Here is a 12,082-nt window from a genome sequence, read left to right as displayed (position 1 = left end):
ATTCTTTTTTCAGATATGTTTAATTTACTAATCTTATTTTCTGGGTTTTAAATATGGTGCCTCAGTAGTTGCCTTCTAGGCATGTTATCTGGTAGTTTACGCTAGTGGAAACTAGCACTTTTTTGTTTAATGCTCGTACTCTTTCTTCGTACAGTTGGATTCATATTCTAAACACTATCGAGTTAGCTAAAATAATCAAAAATACCTTCTCTAAGAAGGTACCAGTTGCTGGATCCAAATTCCACAGTTTTCTTGCTTATCCAGATTCTTTTTTCTGTATATGCTTAACTGGACATGTCCGTTAAAAACTGCATTCAAAACCAAACCACAAGCAACCAAAGAAAGCAGCAACTTTTTTAGCAGCAAGTTTTATAGAGAAAGGATTCTTTCCAGGCTGTAAAGAAAAGCAGAATGTTTTTAAAAGTCTTAGAATTTGAGTGGAGAAGCTCTCTGACAAGATGCAAGAGTGTAAAAATCCCAGTTACAGAAGTAGAAATGTGTCTCACTTTTTTATTTGTTCTAGATTAACACAATAAAATTGTGTTGCTCACCTTTTGTATTATAAAATGGGTTAATACTTTTTTATGAATGTATTTAAGGAAAAAAATTGTAATAGTGTTAAAATATTCATCTAATAGAAAGTATTTTATATCCAGCATTTTCCCATATAGTAAACATTAAAAAAACCCTCAAGATTTTTAAGACTCTGTGAACATCACTGATGAGAAACAACCCTTTTTTTTTTGGAGGGGGGGGGGGGGAGGCAGTTTGCTTAAAAAGGATTTAACTGGACTATATGCTGTTTTGTAAATAATTTTTGTTTTGTTGATGAGTAATCTTCTCTCTCTTTGAAGATGGTTTGGCAAGTACTAGGTTATCATGGAAAGTATTCCCTGAATGCATCTGAAATTTGTGTGTTTTCCTTCTAAGCTTCACAATGAGGATGACCCCCCAGAACCTTCAGCAGCTGAGCAGCCTTCCACGGCCACAGAGACTACGCCGACTCCCCAGACAGCAGCAGCCTTATCTGAAGCAGATACTTCCCCACCACCTTACTGTAGCATAGCTGTAGAAGCAGCTGCAACCTCAGGTATTTTTCTTACCTAACAGCTTGTCAGGGAGGAGCGTGTATGAATCAGCACTTGGTGTTGTGTTGTGGGTTTGGTTTTTTTCTACGCATGCAATTGCAGTAAAAAGTTAAGCTTTCACGCACAGCCCTTTGTCTGGTTCAGAAGAAGTGCGCCTCTAAATTACACTGATTGTTCCAAATTTCTAGACTAAATGGGTGTTCATTAATTAGTGTAATAGGTTTTATTTAAGTCTGCATGTAGTTCTAAATTTTGATCTACATCTTTGAGTAGTGCTCTATTATTAGACCTCATTAGCAATTTTAATTGCCTCTTTAAGAAAAAACACAAAGCACTGATTTGTCTAACTCAAACTTCTTATACGTGTGCCACTGTTTTGTGAAAATATTTCCATGAAAAGGTTCTTTTTGCTTTAAAGGCTCTTGTTAAAACTTCTTGTGGAGAATGAGAAACGGGTATTTTTCTCCACTTATTCACTGCTCCCTTTCTCATGAGGTTGTGAGTTTTCTTTGGGCTATGGGAGACTTAACAGCAGGCAACATCAAAGTCCCTGTTTAAGCAAAGTTGCTTGGATTTGCGTTTGCCATGTGGCAAATGTTTTAGAAGTAATCTCCAACCTAGTTTTTTTTTTAATATTGATTAAAGGAGCCATTTCCTGTCCTTGCTCTTTGGGGCAGTGTTTACAAGTATAATACATAGCTATGCAGAATTATCCTTATATATAACATCTTTGTGTTGGTGTGCTGACAAATCTTTTTACCACGTGACCTGTGCTGACAGATCTTTACTACGTAAGCAATCTTGTTACAAACTACTGCTGGCTGTAGGAGGAAGCTTGAGCTGTATTTTAAGGAATCTTTATTCATTTTGTTAATAATTCTACTCTATATGATGATGCTTTACTATTTCAATATTAAGAATGAAGTCTGTGTTCCATTTTGATAGAAGGAAATTTTTAAAAGAATGTGGTGAAAATGAAATCTTGGAATAACTGATTTTTCATGGACCCACTGGAGTTAGCAACAAGGCCATACTAATAAAAACACAGAATGATTATTACTGGACTTAAGTAATAAATTGATTCTTATAATTAAAAGCTTTACTTAGGATGTTTCTATGCATGTCTTTGTTACGATTTGATAAAAAGCCTTTGGTTGGAACACCTAGAGATGTAACTCAGCAAATACGATTTCTTGTACATAAAATTTTTGGCTTCTTGCAACGTCTAGTTTTAGGTTTCTGCCTTGACTAGCAACCAAAACCACTATCAAGCCATTCACTATTTTATTTTATAAAAATTTTTTTTTAAACTGATAACTTCAACTACAGATATCATCCATTTTGGCCTCTGTTGAAAAATATACTTTAAAGCTCAGTAGTTACGTGCATGTAAAATTTAATATTCTTGACATTGTTCTGGCTTAAAAATGCATAACCTCTTTATTTTGAACAGAAACACAGAATGAATTTTATCCTGTACCACCTCCATACAGTGTAGCTACCTCTCTTCCTACTTACGATGAAGCAGAGAAGGCCAAAGCTGCAGCAATGGCAGCTGCTGCAGCAGAAGTTGCCCAACGAGTAAGTGATATACTTCTGCTTTATTTCAATTTTGTGAAACATGTTAGGCTAATCTAATTATTTATAATAATTGGGCCCACGTTATGGGCTATTTATTGGAATATTAGGGAGTTGGTGATTTAAATATTTTGGATGCTTAGGTTTTGTACAGATAGTGTAAGTTAGTTGTAAAGTACTATGAAAAGTGTATCATATTCACTTGTTTCTGAGACATAGCTGCTGTCTAAACAGCTTTAATAGCCAAATTTTGCTGTTTTAATAGTTTATCCAGTATTTTGTCATCTTTTAATTAGGTATCCACAACTACTGTTAATTTCTAGAGTTATTGCTGATGTTTAGTGTTTCAGATGGTAAAAAAAATATAATGAATAAAGTAGACCTTTAGAGAAAAGAGGAATTCCAACAGTCTGGAAGGGGCAAAACCCCAAATAATGTAGGTCTTTTAAAAGGAAAAGTCCCTGTTGTTTGTTCCATGAAAACTTTAATACTGAAGTTCAAAGAAGTAATCCATGTACTTAAACCAAACAAAAAACCCCAGACCACAAGTTATGGTAAACAGTAAATTAAGTAAAAGATATATATTCAGTGCTTATAGTTTTGTAAGAATTAACACTATAAAAAATACAGTCTTCAAAATAGAAAATTGATACATTCAATGAGTGTCAAATGTTAGTTTTGTAAGCAAAGTTCTTCTTTTATTTTCTTCCAAATTTTGGAATGTGGAAATTCTGCAGTTTGGTAGTATTTGCCATAATATACTATACACAAATTAGGTTTTCCAGTGCTTTCACTAAAAATCACCACCTTGAGATCAAATGTGATCGCATTTGAGATGCGTTTAAAATGCAAAAGTGACTGCAGTGTGCTTGTGACTGGAAAAAGAATTGTGTTCACCCAGCTGTTCTTTCCTTGACTGCTGTGCAGTAATCACAGCGCACAACACTCACTTTAAGGTATGCACAGCTAAAGTTAAAGTGGACTTGTGCAGCATCACCAGTGAAGGTGTTACACAAATCTGTTATACTAAATGGAGCAGGGAACCAGGAACATTTGCCTGGTTACCTGCCAAGTTTCTGCTATGAGGTGATGATCTCTGGTTGTAACCTTTTAACTGATTTAGCAGGAGCATGGATTCTATGTAGTCAGTCCTTACTGCTTGTCATAGAAGTAAAACTTTTGCTGAAATACTGGTCTGAACGAAACCCTCAATCTGAAATTATAAACCTTTAAACTTCCTTGGAACATTAGTAACCCAAACCTTAATTTTCTGGGTACCATTACCAGTCCTGTGACACTTCAGACAGGACATGTGCAACTCTTGCAAGATTCTTGTTGCTTTTAGCTTTGTATGTGTAGAACCCTGTGGGGTTAAAGTTTCAGACATACAAGCAATCTTCCTTGACCTGAATTTTACAGGGAAAACCTCAGGCTGATTTCAGCCAATTTCAAGAATAAAGCTAAGGAAAAAAAATTAAAATCAGTGTTTCTGCCTTGTCATTTTAAGCTTTGGAGAACACTCTCTCACGTGTTCAGGTCACTACATCAGAAACATCTTTTGCCCTTTCTCAGAAAATCTGCCTGGTTTTGGCCAAATTACAAGTTTTTGAAAAATGAGTTTCTGCAGTTGATGCTGCAGCTTCAAATTTAGTAAATGTGTGGAGACTGTCTTGCATGAACAAGTTGAGACTGCTCACAGCTCTGAAGAGGATGGGATTGCAAGTGTGCTGTTGCCAGAGAACATTCTCAAATGTTCTGTCTCAGAGTAGGATTAAGGGACTAAAAGTAGATACACCTTATGACTGCTCTTGGTGAAAACACTGGAACTGAGAAATAGGAATTTCTGATGTGCCCTGAAGTAGGTTTATTATTATTGGCCTTCAGTTAGAAGGGGAGAGGAAAGACACTTGATTCAAGTGCAAGGGCATCAATGGTAGGTGGAGGGAAGAAGGACAATGATTCTGAGCCTCTGAAGCTTACGTCTTGTAGGAGAAATCTAGTTTTGGTTGGGCAAGGAGGTAACTGGCTCAAAGTGAACACAGGCAAGGTTCAGAGAGGATGGGTCTAAGTCAAAATGAGAAAAGGCAAAGGTGAATGGAGAGCAGTGGTATGGAGGGAATACAGAGAGATTTAAATGAGAAGCAGGATGGAGAAGGATAAACTGGGATTGGTGGAGAAAGGAACTGAAGTGGGACAACATGTGGTACTGAGAAAGGAGCTGAAGCTGGTGACAAAGTGAGAAATAAACTTTTAAATAGTCTGCTTTTCCAAAACATACAGTAGAACTTGACATTCAAGAACTAGGTGCTGACACCACAAGAATTTCACTTATGAAAAATCAGTAGGAACACACTATCATTCCCCAAAGCAGAGATTGGCTAAAAAGTTGTATGCATTTATGGCAGTATTAAGGTAGTATCAGAAGTTTACTCAGTGTACCTAAAATCCACAGTCCTGTTGATTACTAAAGATCTCAAATTTGATAGAATTTCTGCTCAGTTTCCTTCTGTGTTTTTTGGTTTTTTGTTTTGGTTGTTTTTTTCTTTTAAAAAGCACACACATGCAAACGCTATGTTAAAGAAACAGTATTAAGGTTGCAAAGTTGAGATTTGGGGAAAAAGTAAGAAATGCTGAAGTTCCAGTTTTGTAGATGATAATAATTATGTGCTAACACAATTTTAATTAATGCCAAGTTAATTACCTTACCACGTGATACTGTCACAAAATCCCTGCCTTATTTAATACCTCTAATGGACTCACACTGGGGTGGACTAAGACTGTGTAATAAAACTGTCTTAGTCTGGCAGATGACTGGAATAAGAAAAAAAGGTCATGTTATGGTTATAGAGGGGTGGTTTGCCACCTTGAGGGGAAGGATTTTGATCCTTAGTTCTGAATACCCATGGAAGAACAGATAAGTCACTTCACGACATACCAATAGCACAAAGCTTAATTGTTTTCTCACTTTCACTGTCTTGGAGATCACAAGCAATGACAGCTGCAGACAGTATCTGACTTGTATATTACATGCTTTGCTCAACATACACAAATGATATAATGTGTAGCTTTTTCAGTTTTTATTTTCAGCTTTGTGAAATTAGTGCTCTTACGAATGTGAACTCTGCTATGATCTGTGCTTCTAGTTTCTTCCTTGTAAAATCAGGATACATTGCCTTTTCGCTACAATAACGTGAACAGTTGGGAAAAGTTAAATGTCCTTGTGTTACTTTGAATGATATGTGAAGCAGATAATTGGTTCATGGTATAGTCCAAAATGTGCAGTAAAGAAGGCAACCAACTTACTCATTGAGCAAAAGAGAGGAAAACGGTATAAAAAGGCAGCACACTTAATAAACAGCTTTCATATTTTTTCCCCTGAATTGTGTAGGGATCTTACAAAAAACACTAGTGTCATCATTTTAAAGACCTCATCATAGACCCTGCATCCACAGATTGTACGAACAATCTGAACTTAACATTTAGTGAAGCTTTTAGTACTTGCTTTTGTAGTCCTTTGCCTAGTTTGTCTTAAAAGAATACGTTGTGCATAAACATATATTTCTTTCAAATGCTCCCAGATGGCTCAATGTATCAAAGAAATTGTAGCAGCCCTATGTCATCATTAGTGATAGCATTAGTTACCCTGGCTTTTGATGTTTTCCTTTTCAAATTCTTGAGGTCAGTTTTGTTTAAATGGACAAAAATATTGCTAACAGTTAAATGACTTGTTTGTATGTTGCAATGAATGGCTTTTACTTAATGCTTTTCAGTTGCATTTGTCTTACATTTTTCTGTTTTTACATGCTTAGCACGCCCAGTTTAGGGAGTCTAGGAGTCTGTTTGATGAAATATTCCTCAGTCGTCCAGAGGTATGGTATAGTTCTCTCTAGTTTAGACTTTAACTATGAATTTTCCTGCTGACAAACAAATGCTTCTGGGATTCGTTGTGCATTTTCTCCCCCACCATTATCTTCTCCATATTGTTTTGTATGCTGAAGGTGTCATTTATGGGGTTCATTAAGTAATTTGACCCTTTCCTCAGAAGTTTTTCTCGGTAAACCCAGTGCATTGAGAACAGTTACATCAGTTTAGTTATCCATGGGGTTCCTGAAAACTCTGGTTATTTACTTGATTAAAGGTGGTTGTCTTCCTATACACCATGCTAGGTTTAATTTGAAAGAAGCTAAAAAGCACTGGGAGGAAAAAACAGTCCTCTCTTTGCAGAATACTACAGTTTCAGAGGAGTTAATAGATTTGACTTCAATAGATGCTGTGTACCTTTTGGTGTTCTTTCGCTTAGAGAAATTACTCTGTGTGACATGCCATTTATGTTGATAATATATTTTGTTCTTTAGCTGTTTCTCTGGTCATAGGAACAGTAAGTTTTCTGTTTATACAGATCTCAGCATATTTAGCAAACAAGAAATATTGTCCATGATCCTTAACGTGGCTAAATTTGTCAAAAATCACTATGAGATACTGGAAGTGTATTGTATATTTTATAGATCTGTGTGTGTTGTTATATGACATTCTTCTCATTAAAAAAAAAAGTATTCTCATTGATAAAAATATCAATATTTAATGGAAGTACTACTATGAAATTACATGTAGTTCTAAGCATCAGCAGAGAGGGCAGTCATTCTTTGTTGTCCGTTTTCATTCCTGAATGAGTGGTGGCAAACAATTATATTTTGAAGACAGATTGGGACAATTGACATTGACTAGATCAAATGAGAGCACTGTGAAAGACAGACAATATTAGTGGGACTTGAGCAGTGGCCAATTAGTGTCTTCCGTCCGCAGGACTGATCATAAACCCACACAATACTAAATGATGTAGTTACATGCTGAACGTGATTTTAGCACAGAAAGCTATTTCATTTCTTAAACAACCTGATAATTTTCATATGCCAATTTTTGGAGACAGGAAGTAGAACTTAGTTTAATATAATTCCCTTTTGACTTGCAGTGTGATGAATTAGAACTTGTTCACCCGTATTGCAACAATGTCTACTTGCAAATATCTGCTCTCATGTCCATGGGTTATATATTGACCTGTGTTTCTCACATGTGTAAGCCTTAGAGAAACCTATTAAACTTATTATTTTACTTGAGCAAAATTTTCTTTTTCTGAAGCAATATTTTACATAGAGTGTAATTCACCAATTGGTTTGGAAATGCTAGTATGAAGTACGGTAGTTAGCAGACAGTTTAAAAAAAAATCCTAAAATTATTTTACATTGGCTTTTATATACCTTTTGAAATTGAAATTGAAAATATTTTTTGTTGTCCTGACTTGAAAAAGGAGCTCTCATGGCACACTTTTCAGAGATAAGCACATTCAAATGTAGCTCTTTGTTAAATGCATTTCCAACCCTACCTTGCCTTCTCCCTGCCCCATCAGACTTGTAGCTGCAGCAAAGCTGGGCTGAATAAACTAATATTTTCATAGTCACTTAAGATGACCATTTAGGGACATCTGAAATAATGTAGAGTTGAATTATAGCCTCTTAAGATTGTTGTTCAGCTAGCTTTTTGTGCTTTTCTTAGTATTGTCAATGTGAATAGCAGTGTTTATAAAGTAATACAGAGTCCTGGTTAATTAACCTGAAATGAAATAGTGCAGCTGGAATTTCATGGCAGTGTTACCAAGAGTAATGCTGGCTGCCTTGAGTTGGTACAGTTCATTTTAGCACATTTTTAACCATAATCGCTATACCCTGGTAAATTATTTTGCTGTGTTGACAATGGTGAACATGTCAATCACATGACAGAGCTGTAGATCACTGAGATTGTTTAATGCCCTTTTAGTTATGAACTTACTATACAAAATAACGTTTGGTACAGCGACTGAGTAGTACGTTAAAATCAGAGGTACATTATTTCAGTAGTAAGTGTTTGCTGTGGGTGAAACAGCTAAGTAAATGCCACTTGAACTCATTTTTTATAGGTCATTTCTTATTTCAATTCTAATACATTATGATTAATTGGAGAAAAAGGAAAAGAATGTTACTCATGCTTATGTCTAGACCATATTACTGCTGCTACTGACAGCATTATTTAACTTGTATCATCCTGCATTGTTTTGATGTCAGTCATTTAGGTATAAAATTGATGTGTTTAACTGGTTTGACAGTTTTCATCAGGCTCTCTTTAGTAACTGCTGTCATCATGAAAACTTTTGTTTCCCAGTCTACAGTTGCAGCAATGTTTTAACTTGCGCACAGAACTGCATACCTAAGATCTGCCAAGTTCTGTTGAAAATCAAGTACTGATAAACAAAACAAACATACTTTCAGTATCTTAAGATCTGTAGTATTTTGACACGATGGGAGAAATCTTTGGATTGTTTTGAGTGACGCCTCTGTTTACTTGTGTTTGACTTAAAAGTACTATGCTTTTTTGAGTTTAGAAGACTTTTAAACATTTTTAATGTGCTCGCGCCCTCTAGTGTCCCTAGAGGTTTTATTTGCTTTACGTATGTTTTTTCTGTAGCTTTTACATATGTTTTTTCTGTAGCTTATAGGATAGTAAGATTGGTTAGTGCAGTGCTGTTGCATCAATAATTTATTTTAAGATACTAACCTTATTCTAAAACTTCATTCTATATTTTGGGAAGCATTAAAAGACTATTCTAGCAGGGAAAAAAAATAGAACATACTATGTAATGATTTTTCCAGAAAATAATAGCTTGGCTGTATATCAAGATAGTTACAGTAAGACAAGAGACTTCTGTTGGTTTTGATTGTCAAAATACTTATCTGAAATAATTTCTAGCTTCATTTAAGGTGAATAGGCCATACGTACAGATCTTCTACAGAAACTTTCAGTTAAATTTGGACTCTGTCAATATAAGCAACAAATACGACTTGTTTTATAGATATGAATTATTTTTCTTTTAAATTTCCTTGATGTGGATGTGTTACAGAAATGTCAATTTTCTTCTAGCTTTAGAAACATAATTAATACTTTAATCCTACAGATAGTTATTATAAAATAAACTTTTCACTAAATTATCACTAACCTGTAAATCCAGGAAGAAGAGTATCCACCACGGGATGATTTCAGTGATGCAGATCAGCTTAGAGTGGGCAATGATGGCATCTTCATGTTGGCATTTTTCAGTAAGTTATCTTATATCCCAGACCTACTGAGGTATATCTTAATTGTACCTTTTTTCTATGGAATATAAAAGATAGCTGTGATAAACTGCATTAATGTACTGTAATGAATGGATTTTTTTACTTGTACACAGATATAAACAATTCCTGTTCCAGATATAGCAAATACATTGCACTTTTTTCTGTGGCATCTGTCACGGATAACGAGACAAAGCAAAATCATAGTAAATGTTTTGAGGTATAGCAAGGCTTCACTGTTACCTGTGAATTGGGAAATTCTGTCATCTCCTAGCTGGACTACCTACTTGAATTCAAAGCTGGGTCATAGAAATCTGGCAATCGATTTTTAAGTAGAAAAAATTGAGGGAGAGATGATGTGCCAAAAGTTGCTGATGTTAGCATAGTGAATTAAAGAGCTGTGGGTGGATTTTTGGAACAAATCCAACCACACTTACTTTCAGGTTGAACTAACCACTAGCATATCAAAAAAATGTACCGTCTTCAGGTAACAACCAGCACTACTATAGCACTTTTTCAGGTACTGTGTGTGCGCACTGTGCATGTTCTATCTTGTTAATTATGTACTGCATTGAGCAAAATTGGGTTTAGCCACTATAAGTTACTTCCAGAACAAAGCTGCTTCTGTTTTGCCAATTGCATATTTCTTTCTAATTTCTGAGGATATTTTCCCTGTCTGAAATACACGTGTTTGGCAACCTGGATGGAAGCTTGGTGTCAGGGATGTAGCTGTTCTTTTTAGCATTTATAAGTATGAAAGCTGCTTGATTATTCACCTAAATCTCCTTTATGTCTTTCAACCTAGATCTCATCTTAGTTCTTTTTTCTTTATTGTCTTTCACAGTCTCTTTATTTAACTGTTACAGATGCAGGTTACAGAACTTTCACAAGAGCTTTTTTTCCATGTTGGTGTACAGTGTACTAGGACAATGTGGTGTTTGCATCTTGGGATAAAAATATATGTGTCTACCTCACATAGCAAATATATACATACACATACAGGGGAATGAAATGGGTTTTGTAGTCTGACCTCTTTCTGTATTTGGACCATAGAAAGGATATACATTCTTGGGGGCAAAGGAGGGTATGGCTTCATTTTTCTTTTTCCCTTTTTTCCTTTTCCCAATGTGCTACAGCTTTTTGTATTTAACCTATTTAGCTTCTGTATCATGTGAACTTGTTCTTGGTTTTAAATCCTGGTTCAGGCCTTCGTTAGCACTGCACTTGGAGGTCAAGTGGATTGTTGGCTCTAGTATGTTTTAAGTCCTTAAAATCACAGCTGAAAACAGACTTGTTAGCTTGCAGCTAAGAGCACAGTAGTAGTAAAAATCCTGCTATGCAGAAGCTGAACTGGAATCAAAGGCTGCAGGAGGGCTCCAGTGGCACTCACGTGCAGTTGGCCAAAACTGTGTGCCCCGAACCTTTTGTGCACCTTCAAGAACACAGATGTTTACTTGGATAAACTGGCAACTTTCTTTTCAAATAGCTGTTTAGCTGAGATTGACTGCACAGAGCACTACTTTTACACATTTGACAAACATACTCCGTAGATCATAATTTTTCTTGATTATTCTGAGACTGTGTTACTGCCAACTTTGCTCGCCTGTGAATGAAATGCGTAAAATGAGTGCTTACACATTGCAAGATGTTTATGTAAGTGTGTGTTAATTTGGGATCTGTGTTGGCTGTTATGGATACTGGTTACATATGGAAATTGATAAAGTTTATTTGTTGTTTGTGTTCATAGTATGAGGAATTCACAAAAACTTAGAGCATTTATAGACCTGTAATAGTAATTTTCAGTAGTTTTTCTTAGGGAAATTGAAGAACCAAATGAAAAATGAGCTTAACTTAATAAGGTTAGATCATAAATAACAGGTGGTGTATTTCTATCCCTTTAATAGGGAGATAGAAGTGTCCGTAAAGTTGATGTATGTAGATTTAGGAGAGCAGGAGTTAAAATGAAATTTACAGTATGGCTAGCTTCAGTTTTTTTTCAGGATGGGATGTGTTTAAACACTGCAAGTAGAGGTGGCAGATCTCAGAGAGTCTAGAATAAGTTCCCTCAGTTAAAATGCAGGAGAACAGTGTCAGGAACTGTGCTGTGGTGAGAGCAGCATGGGAAGAATGGCTTGTTCCAGATGTGCTCTCCACCTCCTCCTATGACTGTTATGCACAGCGTGGGGAGAAAGATCTTGGGGGGGGGCGACGGCAGGCTGCCTTTGTTTTAACTATAAAACAGTGAAGTTAGCACTTTTAATTTCCTTTTATTCAACT

General features: G+C 35.8%; 1 protein-coding gene across 2 annotated transcripts in view; it reads left to right on the top strand.

Moving 5' to 3' along the window:
- The window catches only part of NDFIP2 (Nedd4 family interacting protein 2), a 49,531-nt gene that overhangs the window by 19,864 nt on the left and 17,585 nt on the right, over positions 1-12,082 (top strand). The window contains exons 2-5 of one of the 2 annotated variants that reach the window (XM_075741580.1): positions 931-1,090; positions 2,542-2,669; positions 6,476-6,535; positions 9,703-9,790. In XM_075741580.1, coding sequence (XP_075597695.1) covers positions 931-1,090; positions 2,542-2,669; positions 6,476-6,535; positions 9,703-9,790 — 436 coding nt within the window. The remainder of the gene's footprint in view (positions 1-930; positions 1,091-2,541; positions 2,670-6,475; positions 6,536-9,702; positions 9,791-12,082) is intronic. The other variant, XM_075741588.1, reaches the window with a different exon arrangement.

This window comes from Balearica regulorum, chromosome 1 (genome assembly GCF_011004875.1).
Source record: "Balearica regulorum gibbericeps isolate bBalReg1 chromosome 1, bBalReg1.pri, whole genome shotgun sequence".
Classification (NCBI taxonomy): Eukaryota; Metazoa; Chordata; class Aves; order Gruiformes; family Gruidae; genus Balearica; species Balearica regulorum.
Note: the sequence above shows the minus strand (reverse complement) of the source record. Positions and strands in the feature narration are given on the sequence as shown.